We start from the raw sequence: 22,964 nt of genomic DNA on the forward strand, positions 1-22,964 counted from the left end.
GCATCACTGAACTGGGAAATTGTGCTAAAAATGTAAGTTTTGCTCCATTTCATATTGAAAAATTACTTTGCAGCCTGACAGCCATTAATCTCTGTTACAGGAATGTTATTCTTTATTTTGGTGAATTACAGAGCTAAGGCATAACAAGGCATAAATTATCAGGCCACAGGAGTCCACTTTGCTGAGCTGGGCTCGAGCAAACCCTGGTGATGAGAAGAACCAAACCCCACCCTGGGGGCACCTCAGCTCCACACAGAGCCCTCAGCACCTCTGCTCCCCAAAACTTTTATTTTGGACAAACCTAAAATGCTTTGCCAGACCAGCATCCCATTTTGTATCTCCCACCAGGCTGTACCATGGAGGGATTTGCGGGCTGGGTGCTCTTCTGTTTGCTAAATCCTCTCTAAAAATAAGGTTTTCTCATAAAAGAGGAAGAATTGAATCCAGCAGCTTCACTCTAAAGCAGGGTGGGATATCTGTGTGTGGTACTCAGCTCTAAAGGGAGGATAACAGCAAAACTCTGTTGCTTTATTTGTTCCCAGGGGGTGAATTTGCTATTCCATGGTAGGAGCTTGAAGTGCATCCTAACTTGTAATAAAGATGCTTTTCCAGAAGTGATTATCCCTTTTGGGCTGGGTGGATGGGGAGGCAGTGCTCTAATAGTGCTGTGTGTGGTAATGTCTGTCCCACTAACAGGGGAGTACTTGTACAAGGGAATTTTTATCAGAAAATACCTAAACCTCCTCAGAGCAAAGTGCTGCTCACCTCAGCTTATGCCATAACATCAGAAATACAGAGCCCTGGTATTCTGTGCTTTATAAGTAGCAGAAACAACTAAACATGAGTTTCCCAGCACTGAATTATTCAATAGGAGTGTGTAGGTTTTTGAGATGATTCTCCACCAGGCTTTTCATCTGCTTCCATGGAAGCAGTTTGGTTTGACCCTGCTCTATTTGCTGTGAATCCAGCTTCCAGGCTGCTGCTTCCATGGAAGGTATGAAATTCAGAATACACTTCACTTTTTGATAGTTATGTCTTTCTGCATACAAATGATGACTCTTCCCGTCCTCTCACTTTTGGCAGCTGCTCCAAATCAGGGTTATCACTGTCAAAGCAGTATTTTAAAAAACAGCACGGGGCTGTCCATCAGCACCTAAACCCAAGGAGGTGAATCTCAGTGCCCCCTCTGAAATGCCTGTATTTCCCATCTTGTAGAAGCTCCTTATACTCAAATCACTGCCCAAAAGCCCTAAGAGCCCCTCCAAAGCTTTTTATTCATTGTGCAAACAATATTTCTCAGAAGAATCTTTATTAAATCCACCTTCACGTTTTTTTCTGCACATTTCATTCCTGACAGCTTCCCAGGACAGGATGAGCAGCTTGGATAACATAACTGAGGGACAGACCAGGGAAAAGTCTGCCTGCCTTTAGTGACCATTTGTAATTTTGGCTGTCAGGGAAAGGAGCTGGGCTGGACACGTGGGCATCTCTGCTCTCCTCACTTGCAAAATGCAATATTAGAAGTGTTAGAAGTGCACAGCAAAGCTGAAGTGCAGCCTGTGAAAATGATGATAACAGCAAATGGGAAAGCATTTAATACAGGATGTGTTGGTCAGGTTGACAGCACTGTGAGAGCCTTGGCAAGCCTGAGATGTGTGCCCTGACAGTGCAGAGTCAGCAGCAAAATCCTGACGGCTCTGTTCAAAGCAATGGCTCAACAGATGCAGCTCCTGTTGCATCCAGGGTTTGCTGCAATGAGGAGCTGCCCTCTACCTCAGCAAGGCAGGAAGTGAAATTAAATATGTTTCCCTAAAGTTGGTGCTCAGCCCAAATGGTGCTCACAGGCTCATTAGGAACTAACCTGATTAAATTTGATTTGCCCAGGAATGCAATTCTGGGCAGCTAGCTACAAATGATTGCTGAAAAATTATTGGCATTTTCCATGCCTTAGCATCTGGCATATTGTTCTATAGAAAGCTTATTTCTCCTGGAAAATGTTGAAGTGGAAGTGGTTTTAGCAGGACCATTGCCTGCACCACAAACATTTTTCTATGTGCCATTTTCTGGGCTCTTAAAAGAAATGTAATGTCTCAGCCAGAAAGAACAGATGTGAGGAAATTGCAAAATGGATGCCAAGCATCATGAATTAACTCTGCTGGTCAGATGTTCAACACCCCTGGATGATTGTGTGCTAATCTAAGAGCAGAGTAAATCAATCATTATCCAGGCTTGGGATATCTAGGTAGACCATGGGAAGCCTCTTGATTAATATGCACATCCTCACCTAGATGATGGTTAGCTCTGCAATTCATGGTTAAACTGAAGGCAGAAAGAATTGCTTTTTAATAACCTTGATAATAACCCTTCTGATAGCTCCATTTAGGCGTCATTATTGAATAATAGCCTGTGCATGTCATCGAGTCACTCTGACATTAGAACAGAAGATACACAAATACCCTGGTCATGCCACTGATCAAAACAAGAGACAGATCCTCTTCTGGGGCACATTAACTCAGTTCCCCTGGTATTTACAGAATGGAGTTGAATTTCTAAACAGACACCAAGGCAAAATGATGCTTAAAATTTTGATGCAGTTTGTAAAAGATTTTACAGATTCTTCAAAAATTTTAATTGCTTCTCTGCTGTCATTCTGGCATTTCAGCATCAAAACTTGTGCTCAATGGGTTTGGGATAGACTCAAAGGTGCAGATGGATGAGCACCAGAGCTGGGGGGAGCTGAGCCACTGCAGACCACCAAGCTGTGAGATAATCAAGGACATTAAAGGATGCTGAACCAAAGTTTCATGTCCCCATGATTTACAGAGCTATTTACCACAGCTGCCTTTGTGGCAAAGTTCAGCAAGGCTGGGGAGGTGTGGTACACACAGAGAACCAAAATTTGGGATATTCCTGCCCCACTTGGAGCACCTCACAGAGGCAGGAGATTGCTCATTACAGGAATATGCTGCCATCAGCTCACAGTAACACCACAGTGAATTACATCAACTGCTCATTGTGTGCTCCTGCATCTGAGCTTGCTCCCCCCTGGACAATCTCTGCTGGTTTCACTGGAACAAGGCAGTGCCCAGCACAAAGCACTGATATTCTGCACAGTTAGCATAACTTCAGCCATGCATGGCATGTGAAATGCTCATTTCATTGAGGTTTTTGTTTGTTGTGTCTTCCATTAAACCAATTACTAGCTAATCATTTTGTATAAAAGAACACAATATGACGCTAAAAGATCTGATCCATGCAAGCCCTTCATGTACAACAGCTTTGGTTTAATTTCATTTGTAGGATTAACAACAAACAAACCAACCTAACAGCAAAACTGGGATTAATGAAAACAAAAATGAAGACAAATCATGGTCACCCATGTTCAAGCAGTGTTAAATTGTGTAAGTTTTGTTTAAATTTTCAGCTCTGGTGGCATGAACCTCAGAGGAATCTTCATACCAGATTGATAGCAAAGAGAACTAAAATGATAGAATCGTATTATTGACTGTTACTGTCGAGCTAACACTCCATGGTCCCTGTAAACTCCTTTTCCTTTTCTTTTCCTGGTGATAATGTGTTTGTTGTGGTACCAGCCTTCTGTGTGTGCACCCATCCCCCTGAAATTCTCCAGCATGGAGCACTTATTGGCTGGGCAGAGAGGTGAGACCTGGGTGAGCAATAAAAATCAGTGACAGGAGAGCAAAGAAGTGGATGTGACTCTGGAGGTACAGGGATGTGACAGCACTTCCACTGCCTTATAATTTGTGGACCCTAAAGATTGCTGCCAAGGAGTTTGTAAACCACATTTCACTGCTTGGAAATGTGTCAGCCACTGATAGCAGCTTTCCAAAGAGATCAGGTTTGACTTCCAGCTCCAGATGTGCAGGATGAGGGAGGAGGAGGAAGAGGAGAAGAGTCAATGTGCTGAGGTTGCTCAGCATCTGCAGACCAAGCCCTTCTTTGGGATGCCTTGTGCACCAAAGGAGAGGGAGCAAGAGGTGCCAAACAAAGCCAGGGTGGTGATGGAAAGGGGCAATGTTCAAATCACTTCAGCTCTTCCAGATGTATTAATCAGGGCAAGATGCACTTCTCCTGATTTAGGAAATGAAGGACATATTTGCTCAAGGTTCTGTCCTGGGTGGCTCCTTACAGGCTGTAAGATGACAAAGAAATGCTGCACAAGAACCAGATTTTTTTTGAAGGAAGGTTTGAAAGAAGGTTTGAAAGAGCTTTTTCAGGGTAAACATTTCTTGTTGCCCTTGTTCAGAGCACTCTGGCTCTGCAAGGATGTACAGCAGCTATTGCTCCTGAGCTGCCAAGTCCCTCACAACCTGCTGTGGGCTGGTGCTTTGCAAATGCCAGTGCAGAACCCCCTAAAGAAGCAAATCCCAGCCTAAGTAAATCAAAGCTGTAAAGTGAAATATGTCTATAAATCACAGCTCACTTTCATAACTCCATTCATATGTGAACAATATCTGAGGGTCCCTATATTAACAAGCTGAGGTGAACAGCTCTGTGGACAAATCTGTATTAGCTGCCAAGAAAATGTGATTTATCCAGAAACTCTGCAACACAGAAAACTGAAGCTCTCTCCCGGGGGCTTTTTTTCCCCGTCCCTACTACTTATGGCAGAAAGGAATATTTGGAGCTGTCTGACAAGCCAATTAACTGTCAATTAGCTGGTTGATGTGCCCAGCACTGGTCACTGTGCAGCTGGACAGACTGACACAGGCCTGGAACCAGGAGCTCACTTTCAGCATCTTCCTTCCAAGTGGGTGTCAGGATTCATCCAGGAGTAAAATCAAATTTTAGTGAAGAAAGCCCCTTGGGTTTTGCACTTGCAGTGCCCCCTCAGCCTTGTGTTTGGGTGGATTTTGAAGGATTTTTGCTTCTCCAAGTTTTACTTTGCCAAACTTCAGAACTCGTGGGAGCAAGAGTGAGGAGGATTTTCAGCATGAACCCATCACTGCTTACTGGGTTGGGGGATTTTGTTCTATTGCCTCTAGTAGTGCTTAGTTACAGTTACATTAATTCCCAACAGCGCTGAGGCAAAACAACACAGTTTTCTGTAAAAACAGCCACAAATTTGGGTTTTTTAAAAATAGACCTCAAGTTCTTTATTTATCTTCTCCTGTGAATACACAGAGCTCTTTCTTATGCATTGGTTGTGCATTACAGATCCCCTGTATCAGTGGTGTTTAATCAGCTACCCTGTAGAAGGAAAAGGGACACAAACCTGCCAGTATTAGCATCACAGGAGCTAAATATACTCCTTTCTTGCTCCCTCTCTCTCAATGGAAGCTGACATTTAATTTCCAAGCTTCATGCCTTCAAAAAGCCAGATGATGCCCATTTGTCTGCATGCTGGCATTGTTCAATAGCTAAAATATTTTTCTCCTTCTCTAGGACTTGTTCCCCTTATGTAATGGGCTTTACAATTTTCCAGTGGTTTAAGCCAGTATTTGCTGCATTCATTTTTTTTTTCCACATTTCCTAAAGGTCCTCTTTAAGATGAAGATAAAAATTAATCCTTCTCAACAGTGAGTTGGTCTCTTCTCTGACTTGTTAGTGTGATGGTTCTGAGGTGCTGATAGAGGGCAGTTAATCCTTATGGAACAGGGAGAGGGAGATTCCCTCTGCATGGCCCTGGGTCTGCCTCAGTTTCCCCTCACTTTCTGCAGTGTCTGATGGGGCTGTTTTGCAAAGCAGTTGTGTAGTGCCCACAGTAATTGTAAAATGCAGCTAAGCCAACAACTTGAAGCCGTGTCTGTGCGTTGTTTTCAAGGCAATATTGGATTTTAAACTCTTACCTCCAGATGTTAATCCTTAATGGGAGCAAAGGTGGAGCTTGGCTTCCACAACTCAGTTTGTGAAATAGTGGCCACGTGTTCCCTTCATCCCCTCATTGCTTTTATTTCATAAAATGCAAAATTGCAATTCCCCTACTTAATTTTTTCTCCTATGCAGTCTTCCCATTTAAAAGAGTTATAATCCAAAAACCCTTCAAGGAATGGGTTTCTCTTCCATGAAGTCTTACTGCAAAGGGCTACAACTTTCCAAGGGTTGAGATGAGGTTCATTATGAGTTTAAACTTTTGGTCTGTTTTGACTTCTAGAAGCCAGATTGTTACTTAGCAGGGTCTAGGCCACTTCTCAGTATACCCTGAGGCTTGAGGCTGTTGTGGTATGTGCTGGCCACCCACACCTTCTGCCCTGCTGTTTTGGGCAGCAGAAGACAGCTTCTGGTCCTGCTTGTAGTCATTACATTATGTGTGATTTTGCACATAGCTGCGCAGAAAGATGAAATCCCTTTTTATTTCCATGATTTTGTTTTAGAGGATTTTCAGGTTTCTGTTGGTCTGTGCACAGTGAGAAATGAGCACCCGTGAGTATGCAGGTGTCTAGTTTAGCCCTACAAGGAGGAACACCTAAAATTCAGCCCCTCATTTGTTTATGAGTACCTGGGGGGAAAAATTGCTTTTCTGCCACAGTGGCAGCTGTTGAATTGGTGGGGAAAAGGATTTATTAAAGGTGGTAAGCAAGAAGTTCAGAGAGGATGGAGAAAATTATGCAACACTGAAGCATAAATGATTCATCAGTCCAGTCTGCAGCTTTTTGGGGCTACAGGGAAGTGCAGTTGGATGGAGTTGGTGGATATTTGATCCATTTTCCCTGTGTGGGGCTGGCAGTCCCAGAGGCAGGGTGACAGCAGGGACGGGAGCGCTGCCATGGCCAGTGCCAGGCGGGACATCTGCTCTGGCTGGAGGGGCCAGAACCCTCCCACTGGCATTCCTCCTGCTCTGGTTAGAGACAGAAACCTCTCACTGCCATTCCTCCTGCTCTGGTTAGAGACAGAACCCTCTCACTGCCATTCCTCCTGCTCTGGAGACAGAACCCTCTCACTGCCATTCCTCCTGCTCTGGAGACAGAAACCTCTCACTGCCATTCCTCCTGCTCTGGAGACAGAAACCTCTCACTGCCATTCCTCCTGCTCTGGTTGGTGAGACAGAAACCTCTCACTGCCATTCCTCCTGCTCTGGAGACAGAAACCTCTCACTGCCATTCCTCCTGCTCTGGTTAGAGACAGAAACCTCTCACTGCCATTCCTCCTGCTCTGGAGACAGAAACCTCTCAATGCCATTCCTCCTGCTCTGGTTAGAGACAGAACCCTCCCACTGCCATTCCTCCTGCTCTGGTTTGCTCTAGGTAATAGCTGAATTTCCCCCAGTTTCTCCAGAGCCTGTGGAAGTCACAGGGAAGGCAGGAGGAGGCACATCTGGAGTGGTGCAGCAGCTGGGACATGCCCAATGCTGCAGGGGATCTGGTATCATGTGAATGGCTGTGACCTTTTCAGTATTCCAGATTTTGATTGATTGGCCATTTCCCTTCTTTCCCATGCTGTAAACAGGGGAGCTGTGAAATAGGTGGCCAAAATAAACACAGACTTACGTAGACTAAGACAAATTTATATTGAATTTATGAGAGAGAAAATTTTGCTAACTCATTCTACCCATAAAAATTATAAAGAGAAAAGAAAGTGGCATAAAATCAATCCATTTCCATGACAAAGCTCATTATGAGAAGAGAAAATATAGTCCCATACTAACTTGTTCTCATTACTGTTCTAAGATTTATCATGTCAGGTGCAATGTGCAAGGAGAGAAAGAAAAACCTTCCTTACCCTTACCTTAAAAAAAAACCCAACAGACAAAATAAGCCAAACCATCCTCATCATGTCCAGTGAACAAATATTTTATCAAGCCTCATAAGGGGCATGATTAACTCAAAGATGGGACTTTGAGGAACCTTTCCAGGCTGGAAGCTCCAGGGCAGGGCAGCTCACCCTGTCCTGGCTGCCACCACCAAACCAGCTCTTCCCTTGGGGTCAGTGAAAACTGGCATTCTGGAAGGAAAATGCTGCTTGAGGGCTTGACCAGATGAAGGAAACCCCAGTCAACACCCCTTAGCTGGTGGGAGCAGGATTTGGAGTGGGAAAGAGCTGATGGAATAAAACAACCCCAGGCCTGAGCTGCTCAGAGCTGGGAAAGGGAATGGCCACGTAAAGGCCAGCCCCAGGGTCAGTCTGCTGCGTTTAACCTGCAGTTCTCATGCTCATCTCAGCTTAAACACAGCAACAAGCCCAGGGTAGGAGCCCAAAGCTGATTTTGCAGATGGGCTGTGCTGCATTTGCCATGCAAGCCCACAGCCCTGGCTCTGAGGGGCCATTCCAGAGTCTGCTCTCATCCTCTCATGCATTGCTCCCTGTGTGCTGCTGAGCAGATGCAGTTCATTTTGGAGCTGACATCTGGTGCTGTCAGAGTACATAACTGGTGCTGATTTGCAATGCCAGCTGAATCCTCTGACCTTTTTGGTGCACTGATGAGGGATGATGGTCTGTGTGTGCTCTGTGGATACACCAGGCAGTGTGAGCTGCGTGTGTTTGTTTGCTGGGATGACAAGGAAGGAGTAAACACACAAAACAAAGCCTGCCAGTAAAATCCCACTGGTCAGCTGAAGGAGGGAAGAGATGACAGATAAATGGAGGGTGTAATGCCCTGATAAACACAGGCATTTCCTCAAATCAGGATCACAACTGTTTCTCAGTCAGTCTTCTTCTCATCCATGCAGATGACATTCCAAGCCATCTCCTCCTACTTGTGGAAGATGGCACAGAAATGCTGGGGTGCTTTAGTTGGATGTTGCCTTCATCATCCCAAAATCTGGGAGAGATTCACTGCAGCTGGAACAAAAATTCAGGGATAACCATACATCATATTATAAAATTAATCCTGGGCTATCCTTGAAACCTAACCTAGCAAGACTTGAGTGGGAATTTTATTTGTGGCAATGCAGCACCTTATAGCAAGAGCAGCTTCACTCTGGAAGTAGAAGCTTTCAGGACAGGTTGGGCTTGCTTTCCCATCAATTTTTCTGGGATTTATATTGTTGTATGGCTGTAGTTGATTAAGGTTTTAGTTTGCTTATTTTGTCTCAGTTTTGTGGTGTGGCCAGACTGGGACCTGGAGGATGGAGAGAGAGGCTCTTTAGGGATATGCTTTGCTTTACTTGGCTGCTAGCATCCATCTTTCCCTCACCCCAAAGCCTGTTGGCACAGGGAAATGCAGGATTTAACAGTGCAGACCTCAGCTCTCAGCTGAGAAGGGCACCTGCTGCACTTGCTGTGTGCACTTGTTATTCCTGCCCCAGTAGTGTTATTTATCACATAGGTCATGAGGATTTTTGGTGTAGGATTATAACTGCAGCATGAAAAATCTACTAAACCTTTACCTTTAAACTGTTTTTTGCAGCCACTCTTGCTTACCCTTGCAATGTACCACCTAAGCCCTGGTAACACATAACACCTGCTGGTGCACTGAGCACTGATGCTCACCAGGGCTTTGTGGTCCCATGGTGGGTTCCAGGGCAGATTAATGAAATCCTGCACCTGCAAGGAGCTCATCCAGAAGCTCCTGTTCATCCCCAGCACAACCTATTTTGTGCCTGTCAGGGGTCTGCAAGAGCAAAGCTATAGCTGGTGATTCCCATCTTTCTGAAGTGGCACTTTGTAGACTTAGGAGTTCATGTCCAATCTCAACTTGCCTCCTTTAAAACCTGGCTCCTGGAAGTCTCCCCAGCTGCATCTTGTGCTGGGATCATGCCAGACACCTCATGCATGGATTCCCTGCTCCCCATGGCTGTGTACAGAGTGTGGAAGCATTGCTGGCTGTCCCCGTAAATCACCACTGAGGGAAATCACTGCTGAGTGTGTCCGTGGTGGGTTTTTGTTCTCACAGCACTGAGCAGGCATCTGAGCCAGGGGACCCTGAGGCACCACATTCAGCTATTCCACCTAATCCTCTACTGTTGCATAAAGGTAAAACCTTACAAAAGGAAGACTTTCTAAAGTCATGGCTCAGGCCTGTTACTTTGGCTAAGTAGAAGAGTACTGTGGGAAAGAGAATTAGAGGTAGAAAAACAATTTATTTAACCATCATGTGTTCACATCATGGTATGTGGTGATTGATTGAATTGTGTTTGTTGTGATTTAAAACTGTGTAACTGAGAAAGGCCTGACTGCTTAAAAAGGCCTGGTCTTTGCAATAGAGCAGCTCTCCTTTGCACCTGACAGCATCACCACAGACCCTCACCCACACTCCACTGTTAAATGTGTCCAGGAGAGAAATACCTTGTGCTGCAGCACTTTCCTGTGCCACAGTTCTCACCCAGGGCTGGCTTGCAAAGCTGCCACTGTTGGTGCCATCTGATTGAGGACTTCAGCCCAGGAGCAGGGAAGTGGCACCAAGAATCCCCAGCCAGTCCAGCAGCACGTAGGTGTGCAGAAGGGCTGGCTCAGCCTGGGCTGCCAAAAGCCACAGCTGACTCAAAACAAATCTCCTTTGTTCTCCCTCCTTGTTTCATGCAGTAAATAAAAATAAATCCTCCAAGGAGCAGAACATTTAGGCTCAGCATGTTCCTGCTTGCTCAGAGCACCTCAGACTCTTGTTCTTCCTGGCTAATCAGATAGAGCAGAAACTAAAGCATTCTAAATTTGTTGTTCCCTTTTATTCTATACATAATCACTGCTTCGTGTTTGCTTCTAAATAGCTGCATAAATACACATTAAATGCAGTGACATCTCTTTTGGGACTCAGTCCAGTGTTTCCTGGTTATTTTCTCACTTTTAAAGAGATTGGGTGCTCAGATATTGTCACATTCCTTGTAAAATCCTCTGTATTGTGTATAATGGATATTATAATGCTGGGCTCATCCTTGTCCTCTGCAGGCACAAGGGGGTTGGTGACACTAAATGAGTGTGGAAGAATGGCATGTGTCCACATACCATGTGTGAAAGCAGAAAAGAGCTCTCACTCTGGGCAGACATGAAGGTTATTTGGGATTGACACTTCTTCACCCAGCCTTCTCTCCTTCCACTCTGACTCTCAAGATCTCACCTCAGTTTGCAGGGATCACTTGGGTTAGAGGTTTGTGGCTCCTGCAGAACTGCTGCCTCCTCTTTCAGTCTGGTTTCCATCACCCAGGACATGTGCTGTCACTTTTGGCTTTTGAAGGAGCCTTCCTGCACATCACAAGCCTACTGAGGTAGATAGAGGTCTCAGAATCTGAATTTTTGACTGGTCAATAACTCTCCCTCCAGTATAAGAAGAGATATTTAATGCTGTATATACTGACAGCCACCTCTAGAAAACTGAGCACTTCAATCTTGGCAGAATTCATAAACAAATTTTGGCCACCTTCCAGTGCTTTCAGAATTTGTTTCCCAGAGATGGGCAGGAGGAGGAATAGTCTCAGCCCCTGAGGACAATGGCTTTCAAATTCACCCATTCAGGCAGTTGCAGAGCATTATTCCTAGAAGAGCCTCAGGCAGGCACATCCCTGGGGGCTGACACATCTGGCCAGCTCAGAGCTGGAGGAGACTCAGCCCACATCTGCCCTCAGTGTACCACTCAGTCACATTGGTTTCTTAGCCTTCATTTTCAGTTTGTTTCATTTTAGTGGAGACCTACAAAAGCAGTCTCATCAGTTTAATCCAACCCACAGGTGGATTTTTGCATCATGGCACAATGAAAACTGATGTACATTTTCCCTTAAGAAAGGGCTGTAATTAGTTAAAAATACCTATTGCAGTTTAACCATTTCACTCTAATAGTGAGGCATGTGTCCAAAACATGTACACACAGGTGAGATGCATGTATGAACATAAAGAGCAATCTGGTAAAGAGCTGGGACAAATCCTGAGGGTGAACCCAGCTCTGCCTGAGACAAACCTCTGGCTGGGGATGAAGGTGGAGCCCAGGCCTTGGCATTTTGCATCCTTTGGTATGCCAGGTGCTCCTCACATCTACAGCACCATTTGTCACAGCTGGTTACATCCTCACATCATGTTCAATACATTTCCTGGGCTCAAAATGAAAGATGATCAGGGAAGTTCTGAAATACCTGACACGGGGAAAGCGGGAGATTAATTGCAGCATTAAGGCTGAGTGTGGCACAGAGTGGGAGCTGGAAAAGCTCTGCTCCAGGGGAAGAATCTGCAGAGTCGCTCCTTGTGGAAGACCAAAGTGATCCACTTTGACATTTTGGTCACTGATATCAGTGTCCCCAGCATCCCCAGTGTAAAAATGAGTTGGTGTGGGCATGGAGTGGGATGGAGGATGGATGGTTTGCCTGAGCTCAGAGAAAGGCTGGGCTTGTCCTGCTGCCCACTGCCTCCAATCTCAGAGACCATGTAGCATGGGATGGGAGAGCCCTTGTAGAAAAGCAAAATAACCTTCTACTTTATCTATTTTTATCCACCTCTCCCAGATCCGGGTGTATCTTAGAATGGAAAATGTCAGGCATAGCATTAGACAGTCACCTATCAGCAGATGGGAGTTGGAGGGGAAACAAAACTCTTACAAGTTTATAGCAGAGGATAGTGTAAAAAAGCAGATAAACCAAAGCAAACAGCCTCGGGGGCAGAGGGACTTACCTGGACATCTCTGCTGCAGGGAGACGCACACGCTCCCTCTGCAGGAAATTCACCCCTCGTGCTGCCGGCTAATGAACACAGCCAGGCACGAAGGATAGGAGAGAAGCACGGGGGAGTGTGGAAACGCACGGGGAAGAGCACTCACATTGCAAAGGGAACACGGCGGGATGAGAGCATCCCGCGGGGGAGAACGAGAGCATCCCATGGGGAAAGGTGTGAGCATCCCATGGGGAAAGGTGTGAGCATCCCACGGGAAAGGTGTGAGCATCCCACGGGAAAGGTGTGAGCATCCCGCAGGGGAGGATGAGAGCATCCCACGGGAAAGGTGCAAGCATCCCGGGGGGAAAGGTGTGGGTATCCCGGAGGGACAATGTGAACATCCCGAGGGGGATGGTTTGAGCATCCCGCGGGGAAAGGTTTGAGCATCCCGAGGGGGGGATGGTTTGAGCATCACGAGGGGAAAAGGTTTGAGCATCCCGAGGGGAAAAGGTTTGAGCATCCCGAGGGGCGGGAGGAGCGCAGGGCGACCGCAAGCGCGGGGCAAGGCTGATCTCTAGCGGCGCTCTCCGGCTGCACCGCTCCAAACTTGCCTAGATTTATTTTTTTTTTCACTCTTAAGTAACACATCAGAATGTGCTTTCTCCCGCCAAAGCCGTTTTTGTTTTAGCACTACTTTTCTGTTTTAGCCCTGTGTGAATCTCTTGGAGAAGTGCTCCTGTAGAGTACCAGGCTTCTTGGCAAAGTTTGTTTGGATGAAAAAGAAAAACGTTGGTTTTCAATCTTTCTAGAATTTTTCAAATCGTTGTTCAGAGTGATTGCTTCTCTTCATTCTCTGCTGAATGCTTGTTTTTTATTTACTTCCCTGTCACATCCAACCTAGCTCCTCCTACGACTGATGGAGGGAGGAAAGGTGGAGGAAGGAGAAGTAAATGCCAGACTTGACGAATTTTTCTTTTGTTTCATATGGTTTTCTTCCTAGTTCCAACAAAAAATAAGTGGTGGCCCTTCATGCATAATATTTGCAGGGTGAAAGTGTGCAGGTCTTGAACAATGTAGAAGCTCATGCCTTGAGCTGGTCAGGGCAGGGCTTGCATTTCTAATAATTATAATAATAATTCTAGTAATAGTAAATTTGTATTTCTAATAATTTATATATTATATATTTTGTATATTAATATATGTATTTATGTATTTAATTTTATATATTTATATATTTAATTTAATTTAATTTAATTTATTTAATATTTAATTATATATATATTTATATATGTGTATATAACATATATTTATATGTTTGTTTTTGTTTTTGTTTTTTTTATATATGGTATCTGTTGTGTGCATGCAGCACGTGCACAGGTGTGTGTGCAGTGTCCAGACACATCTGCACATCTGGATGTTCTGCACACTGGCCAGAGCTGTCCTTACTGGATACCTGGGCCTTGGGCTCATGGCTCACAATGGTCCTGAAGCAAGAGCTGGTGCAGGCCATGTCCCTGGGCTGCCTCCAGCTGTCCCAGCTTTGTCCCCTCCTGCACTGGCTCTTGGGATCCACACTCACATTTCTGTTCACACCACGCAAAGCGGGAGCAGAGGCTGCTGCTCCCAGCAGTGCTCACAGCCTGGGAGCGTTGAGGGCAGAGCCCTGCTCTGCTCATGTGCTCACTGCCATTTCTCACAGGTAATGGCTGCGCTAAATCAGCCCCAAATTGGCTCTCCAAACAGTGCTTAACTGCTTACATGCTTAGATGTAAACCACGTTTAGCTGCCTTTAACGCTTTTCCATCTTTATTTTTATGCATTAAGATCAATTTCATGAACTTTCCTAGGTAAGATGATTGCCATCGGCAGGAAGAATGTAGTAAATTAATTATAGATGTGTGTTAAATTACTTTCATTACCACTCTGAGTTCTGGGAGGGAGTTGTGTGAGCAGGATGACTGATGAAACAGTGTTTTTACATATTCCCCCAGTAATGGATATTTTTACTTGGCTGCCAGTGCTGTTTCTCAGCTCGGAGAAGCTGGAATTGCACATTTCAGAAAATGCAGGTTCACTCTAAAATTGATCTCCAAAGGTTGCCAGAAAGCTGTGGCTCAGACAGGCTGGCTGGAACACAAACTCTCTGCTGAGGGCCTTGTGAAGCACAAAGGTGAACTGAGGCAGGACTCATCCTGTTTACCTCAGACACACCCAAACCCAAGGGAGTCACTCGAATTTGGGGTGTTGTTCCTGCACGCTGACAAAGGCATAACAGCCAAGACAAAAGTCAGCATGAGTGGAAAGTTATTTTCCATATTCACCTTATAACAACCTTGGTGCTGGATATTTTCTAGGGATTGATGGTCAGGCCAGTTTAATAGCTCTCTGCTGAACTTCAGGCTATCAACTTTCCGCAGTGTGTCATTAATCCCTGGAAAATATCTAGGTTTATAGCAGATATGAGTGAAAAATAATACACATGTGAAGGTAAGTATAGTGTTATATATACTGGGATTGGTGAAGGTAAGTGTTTAATCATGTGCTGGCCCTAATTGCTAACTCCAGATGCACTTCAGAATACAAGTAAATGAGGTACAGCTTAGTTACCCTGTAATTACAAAGCAGCTTCACTGCACTTCTATTTGTATGGTATATAATTACTGTCTTCTCTGGCTGAAAGCTGAAATCATATCATTGTTCCTCATGTGTCATTCTGAAATGTGCTACAAAATACTGTATTTTGAAGGATTTCTGTAACAGGTAAATCAGAGGACAAATACCTCCTCAGTAAGCTAATTCTATTTATTTCTAGCCACTGCAGTCATGGTCTTTTTTGATTAAAAAAAAAACAAAAAGTCTAAAGAAATAAGTAATATGAATCAACATACATCATGTCGCAGGTCATGGGTTGTGAACAAACTTTATTACACAGTTTGTCCTCCCTGGAAGAGTGAAAAGTGGAGCCCAGACATGGAGAGCAACCTGTGTTCCTTCTCCAGTCTCTGTTTGTGATCTGGGTGATGCTGAAAAAAGCTCCCTTCTCTCTTCCCATTGCCACTGCCACCTCTGGGATCAAAAGTGCACCATCAAAGATGCTTGAGGACCCCTTCTGATATGAGGTTTGAGCGACTCAGTCCTTTAACACATCAATCCAGACACTCCAGAGGAATGCAGCCCCTGCATGCCAGCCTTCAGTAGGTGGGTTTTCCCTTAGATCTGTCCCAGTGCTGGCTGTGGGTGTGTGATGTGCACACAAGGTAGGCAGGGCTATCACATTACAGAGATTTCCCTGCCCACGCTGCCTCTGCAGGAGCAGGGCTGTGGAGGTTTCCATCAGATTTGTAAAAGTGCCAAAAAACCCCTCCACAGTCTGCTGGGAGAATAATTAGAGTTGGCAAGTTTGCTCAACAAGCAGTTCTTGTACACAGTATTAATGGGTGAGAGGTAGAGTCTGTGGTTTTTTCACTTAATAATGCATGGAACCTCCTAGATATTCCAAGGATCTCTCTCTGGAGCTGTGCTTTGTGATCACAGGCATAACTAATGGTCAGGAGTGATTACATACTGATTAAAACTACTTAAGAATCTCATCTGTCCAGGAAGGGAATGCCAGGCTCTGCAGCAGGAGGCAAGAGCTCATCCCTATTTCATTTCAATCACACCCATCCATCTGAAAAACTCTGCTTTGCACATCAAACAGGATCCAGGACTCATAAGGAATCTGATGTGTCAGAATTAGACCTTGAAGCTGCCATCTTTGGTGAATTATCTTCCCCTTCTTGGAAGCCAATGGATTTGGCCAGGGAAGTGTAGAAGCAGATTCTTGTTTGGTGCCTGTCCCAAACAACAGCGTTCCCACAGGAGGTGAGAGTTTCTTCATGTGACACATTTTGTGTCTTCTGTCTTCTGAATCCAAAACCTCTGGAGAGCCTATGGGAAGCCTGTGTTTCTCTGTCTCTCTTTTTCCATGGATTTAGTCTGAAAAACCTGTAGAAAAATGACAAATTCATGGGCTGGGGAGTTGGGCCATGGGCTGGACCATTCAGAGATGATGGTGTGAGGGTGGGCAGTACCCACTGAAGTGTTTGCATCATTAGACTGTCAGATACTTTATATGAAGTAGATGCAGACTGTGCAGGACAAAGGGTTGTACACTGTATAAAAGGGAATTTTGTCACTGGTCTCGATCACAGTGACACAGAACATCCCATTTACCCATGGATGTTCATTTTTTGGTGTCAGGATGTAAATGAGCCTCTTTCCAAATCCAAGCTGAAGCACAGCAATACTTTAGTGAGTGTCAGAAAGGACAGCAAATCAAATCTGTGTTCCTGAGCCACGCTGCCATTGTGGGAAGCTCTGCTGACAGTTATGAATGTCACTCATCAAAACGCCCTCACACAGTTCTGATAAGTCCAAATAATACTATTTTATAGACAATGTCACTGTCACTGCAGAGGGCACAAAAGTCATCTTTTAAATTCATTTCAGATATAATCTGAATGCACCTGTGTTGTCTATGAAGTGTTTTCTGAACCCAGCCAAATAAATTTGGTGTCAGCTGCCATGGGAACTGTCCTTCTGAATAATCTCCTGCGTTGTCTAAAATGATTGCATATTTCAAACACATAGGTTGGCACTTCATTTGTTTGTTTGTTTGCTTGCTTACTAATTTTTAACAGAGTTACTACCACGTTGCCTCTACTCATTTGTGGTTCCAGACTTCTCAAGTCTCCTTGTGCATTTTGCACTTTCATGGTTCATTCATTCCATTTAAATGATTTTTATATGTGGGGCAAAGCATCACCTGGCCCAAGGTGTGATGGCAGAAAATGTCCCCTTCTAGTAGCATGACACTCCATCATGTGGCAGAGTCACTGCTCTAACATTCTTTTTAAAAGGGAGGGAGCAATGTGTACAAATTTTGCCACACTGAAGTAGTAAATTATTGAATTCTACCTCCATGCCTTTGAATTTGGAAAGCTAAATATAGAGAGGGTAGAAGTGAGGGGAACTGTAAACAAAAAATGAGTACATGGGATAAATCTAAATCCAATCTGTGGCACTTGTCACAGCTCCCCATCAAACCACTCTGTTGGCTTCTTTTGTGGTTGTTGGGGATGATGGTCCAGCATCCAAATCAGGCTCTTGATGAGGTCTGAGCAGCCCTGGAAACAATGGCAATTACTTCTAATAAGGTCACAAGCTAATGAAGTATAAAAAGAAAAGTCTCATAACTGCACTCCAAAGAAAGTGTTTGCAATCATCCCCGCACATCTGATATCCCAAATATCCCCCCTGTGCCTAGTACGCATATTTATGGCACAGCTCTCACACCTCTTGACTTCCTTACACAGGTGCTTTCCAAACCTAAGTAAATATGAATTTTGTGTTCAATTTCCCACACAAATCACTAAATTAGATGCACAGGCAGCTTCCACGGCATCACAAGAGCTTTTTGTAATGGTTATTTCATACTGCACCAGTTATTTTTAATAACTGAGGACGTTCTTAGGAAAGTTTGAGAGCTTTCCAAGAAAGGATTACAGCTTGAGTCTGCAAGGTGTTGAATTCATAGGATTTGAGTCAGGAAAGCACTTCTAGGGCTTATGAGTAGAGAATTATTTGGCATTTCTTTGCTGCAGTGATTAGTGGGATGTCATGCTCAGAGGTTTGAGTGTAGGGTGGCAGCAGGAACAGGTAGCAGGGAACTGCCACCCACCACTGAACCAACATTGCCTTAAAATTGTCTGGCTTTATATACCAACCAGCCACAACCACCAAAATTGCCTTAAAATTGTCTGGCTTCCTACCTGACAGAAATAGTGCCACAAACTTAAAGGCTGTGTAGGGTTCTTTGACAGGAGAGTGAGCAGGTTAAACGGAATACCTGCTTTGTGTTAGAAGAATTCTGAAGCCTTAAAGACCTACTTATCCAATGAAACATCTTTTACCCTAAGGGGCAGTTTCACAAAGGCATCTTTTCCAGAGGATTTTCACAGGTAGTTGAACAGAACACATTTTTAAAAAATCTTATCTGTATTAACAAAGTTTTATGACCTAAAAAGCTTGCTTGGGGTTTCTGAGAGATGAGGAGTCAGAGTATCAGCTCCTGCCATAAGGACAGCTGAGGATCTGGGTCATTGCACTGAGGATTAATTGGTACAACCTGGTGGAAAGGTATGAAAATCATCTTGTCAGGTCCTTGCCAGGTCATTCTGCACAGCTTTATAACTCCTGGGCCCACACAATTGGAGCTGTGAGTCAGGCTGGGCCAGACCACCAAGGGATATCAAAGGAATCCAAATCAACAAGATGAGGTTGTGACCAAGAGTTGTGTCACCATGCGCATGGAGGCAGGACTAGAAACCCTCAGAGGACAAACTCCTTACTGAATCAAGAAGCTGCATTACACACACAGGAAAATGCAAACTAATTTAGTTTTTTTAAATGGTTTTATTAAGTATATGACAGAAGGCATATTGGAAAACATTCATGACCTTCTTTTAATGCCTTTTAAAATGAAATATCACAGATATATTTGACAGAAATAAAGCATATTAAAAACAAGCACTGAAGGCTAATTATTCTGTATATATTTTGGTTTTTTTAGAGAAAATACAAGTTATGACATAAGGCTAAAATTTAAGTCCTACTGAAGTCAAAGACCACTATTCTTCAGAAAAACAAAAGAATTTACAGAAAAGGTTTTGTACAAGAAGATCAGAATGACCTAATTTTAAAAGTACAGTGTATTTATGCAAGTATTTTTACAAGCTTTTCTTCATATTGTTTACACAAGTGACAAGAAAATACAGTTCTTCAAAGACAAAACCATGAAAAAATATGATCTGACCACATATGGGTACCATTGAAACACAGAAAAAGGAGAACTAACTTTGGGACAAGTTTTAGCTTTGGATTTGGGTGATCTGCCTGAAAAGTCCTTGTTTTTATCTAATCAAATCCATGAAATTCCACAGAAATCTGATGATTCAACTGCATGATGTCACGCTCAGCATCCACAGCTCTTGGGCATCAGCTGCTTGGTATAAAATACATCAGAGAGCAAATCCTCACAGATCAAAATTACCACCACAGGATGAGAGTCTCTGCTTGGTATAAAATACATCAGAGAGCAAATCCTCACAGATCAAAATTATCACCACAGGATGAGAGCCTCTGCTTGGTATAAAATACATCAGATGGGAGCCTCCCATGTGGTCTCAGCTCCACCTCTGCATCACTGCCCTGGCAAACTTTGCTTTGTGCAGCAGGGCCAGCAGGAATTGCAGCACCAGCAGCAGGGAGGTGCCCACTCCAGCCCAAACAAGGGGGAGGCAGCTGGGTTTGGACTCCCTCCAGCATGGATGCAACTGAAGCAGGTGGAAAAAAAAAAGCCTGGCACGAGGGCCCAGCTCTGAGACAGTGCTCAAAATCACTAATTGTGATTAGTGTGAGTAGTGTGAAGCACACAGTGAGCAGAGTGCACTGTGCACAGGTTTAATGCATTGCTATCCGTTGTATTCCCCTTTTCTAGCAAGGGGATACCTGTGCTCAGCAGGGCTTTTAGGCAGCTCAGGGCATTGGATTCCATTTCAGCTCTGGCATGCCCAAGCTTTATTATGCTCCCCTGTGCTTCAGTTCTTCATTTGTACAATTAATTAATAGTGGCAACACTTACTGTCTCACCAGGGTGTTGCAAAGAAAAAGCTCACTAGAAATGGTAAGGCTCTCAGAAATTGGATAAAAAGCACTTTGTAACCTCCCAGGGAAAAATTAAATTTGCACTGTTGGAATGCAGGTCAAGGGTTAAATTTAAGATTAAATTTCTGCCCTGCACAAAGCACCTGAAGGAGGACTCCTGTCTCATGCCAGCCTCATCCTGGCCCCCTGCAAAACATCACATTTCCCTTTTCTCTGGGAAAGGGGAATATCCAAAGGAAAATCTTGCAGGACCTTTGGTAAGCAAGCAGATACTGCAGTGTCCCAGCAGTTTGTAGGAATCAGGATTTATTGCTGGTTAGTCTTCTCCTACAACAAAGACGAGGATGCACATGGCAGAGAATAGAGTAAAATTTTAAAACCTAGTGTGATTTCAGAGCTGGTGTTCACTTGAGCAACCCAAAAGTCATTTACCATTCAGCCCATGAGAACGGGTTTAAACTTCATTTGTGCCATTCATTTCCTTCTTTAATCCTTCTCCCTTCTCTTTCAAAGGTTCCAGCTCAGGTCCATCCTGTGTGGAGTCTTTGTTCCAGTTTTTTTGGCCTTCATTTTCTGTCCTTACAGATTTAGGATCCTCTTCCTTTGCCTTTCTTTCCTTCTCCTCCTTGGCAAGCATACGATAATTATAATAATTCATGATGAACAGAAAGGTTCCTGCCAGGACCATCACAGATCCACATTTAATGAACATATATTTATAGTCCCCAAAGGTATCAATAAGAATTCCTGTAAAATATAAATTAAAAAAAAAAAAAGGAAATTTAGAGATGAAGGGAAGGCATTGTGTTTTCAGATGCTGTATATCAAGGAACAGCCTTGGGGCTTTAGGATAAAATATTTTCTGAACTTCTGATCTCTTCCACAAACACTCTGAACCTGCAAATACTGAACATGTGCTGCACTATACAGCCTGTGGGTACTTGACATTGGTACAGGTGATGCTCTGATAATTTGCACAGTTCAGTAGATGGGGACAGAACCTACGCTGCGAAGTCTGGACCTTTTCACCACACCTATTTTTTTCCATGCTCCTCTGATCACAGAGCCTGCAGGCAGCCTCCCCACTAACTCCAATGATCAATTACAAGGATGTCCATTTTCCATTTGGTTTGGCAGCCAAAAAGCAGCAGCTTTCGGGAAGACTTTCATGAGAAGGCACCTGCCCACTGGGTCTCATCTCAGGCTCCTGGCAAAGACCCTGTGATTTATTCCATCACGCAGCATTAGAGGGGGCTCAGCTTTTGGTCACAGCTGCCCTTTCTGCAGTTACACTCTTGATCCAAAGAGGAAAGGGCACAGCGTGAAACTGGAAAACATTAGTTCCAGGGAAAGCAAAGATGATGCTGTCAGTGTCAGATAATTTCAATGCCAAGACAAATGTGACAGGTTCCTCTCAAAGGTTAATGCCTCTGCTATGGAGTTACAGAGTAATTGAAGGGAGATGGCTTAATTGAAATGTCACCGTTCTCCATTATGTCAAAATGTAATGCAAATCTTATTGGGATTATGATCCTGAGCATTAATTCCCATTTACTGGGCAACACAGACCATTCTCAACATCCCAAACCCTAATTAAAGTAAGACCCACTCCTAACCTGGCCTTCACAATACAATCTTCCCTGAAACTGGCCCATCATCCCTTAGCTCTCTGACGTTTTGGAAAATGTTCTCCTCCTCAGAAAGAGGGACCTTTAATTACATCCCAATTGACCCTTAATGTTTAAAAACTGATGATTAATTATCCCGGTGCATTGCACTAACAAGGGTTTTTATGGTCACCAAAGAGATTTCCTGATCACAATAATAATAATTTTTAACTGGTTTTGGTCAGTGGTTTTCCTGAGTCATCCCTAGCTGACTTGGTACACCATTCTCCATGCACTGTATTTTTCATGCTACTGGTGAAACATCAACCAAACGCTAATTGCAACAATTTTTCCTTTTCTGCTCATCAGGATGACCTAGAGGTCTCCTAAATAGGCTTCAATGAGAGTTTTAATGAGTAGAGTATTGGAAAATTCAACAGTAGGATAGTCTTGCCTCTTTTCCTTTGAGGATAAGATAAAGTCATAAAACACATTGGGAACAATTTACTTAGTTCATTAAAGCAGAACCCTGCAGTAGGTTATTAAAATGCCAAAGAACCAATAAATTTGCTGCTTATTAAAATGGTGGGGAAAACCCTACAAAACTAATATTACTGATTATTACACAGAACTGTTTTAGCCTCATTAGCAGTCTCTGGTCATTAACTTAATCTCCCACACAGAAAATTACATAATTCAGAAAACGGCCATTTTAAAATTGTATTTTCTTTTGTTTGTCATTAATTAAATAATGAATCTCTAAGACAGCAAGAGGATACAGCTGCTTCTGTCACACTGTATGAGCTACCCAGTAATATGAAGAATTAAACAGCTCTGCAGGATGTGTCATATGAAGCATTAGCCAGATTTCAGTTTTGAATCCAGGAAAAGGGTTCAAACTGCAAAAGGAGCACATGCTATAGAGGGAATATTAAGGCTGTTAAATCACAGGATATCACTGCCCTTACTTATCTTTAGATGACTGAAAGTCCTCCTGGGGACTCTGTATTGTCCACACGGACCTTTGTGGGCTCTGCCTTTTGATATTTCAAACCATGCCATCCAAAAAAAAGTTTTTTTAAATTATTTTTAGAACATACTTAAATCTTTCAGCTGCACTAATATGACTGAAATTCCTAAGTGGTGTACTCAGAGCCTTAGAGACAAACAGCAAGGTTTGAG

At 43.8% G+C, this 22,964-nt stretch overlaps 1 protein-coding gene and 1 long non-coding RNA gene across 4 annotated transcripts in view; one reads left to right on the plus strand and one right to left on the minus strand.

Moving 5' to 3' along the window:
* The window catches only part of LOC132078001 (uncharacterized), a 74,484-nt gene that overhangs the window by 19,410 nt on the left and 32,110 nt on the right, over positions 1-22,964 (plus strand). The window lies entirely within an intron of this gene.
* LOC132078307 (monocarboxylate transporter 2-like) overlaps positions 18,905-22,964 on the minus strand; it is a 35,046-nt gene continuing 30,986 nt past the window's right edge. For all 3 annotated transcript variants that reach the window (XM_059480376.1, XM_059480375.1, XM_059480374.1), the window contains exon 5: positions 18,905-20,922. In XM_059480376.1, coding sequence (XP_059336359.1) covers positions 20,630-20,922 — 293 coding nt within the window. In that variant the 3' untranslated portion in view covers positions 18,905-20,629. The remainder of the gene's footprint in view (positions 20,923-22,964) is intronic.

This window comes from Ammospiza nelsoni, chromosome 11 (assembly GCF_027579445.1).
Source record: "Ammospiza nelsoni isolate bAmmNel1 chromosome 11, bAmmNel1.pri, whole genome shotgun sequence".
Lineage (NCBI taxonomy): Eukaryota > Metazoa > Chordata > Aves > Passeriformes > Passerellidae > Ammospiza > Ammospiza nelsoni.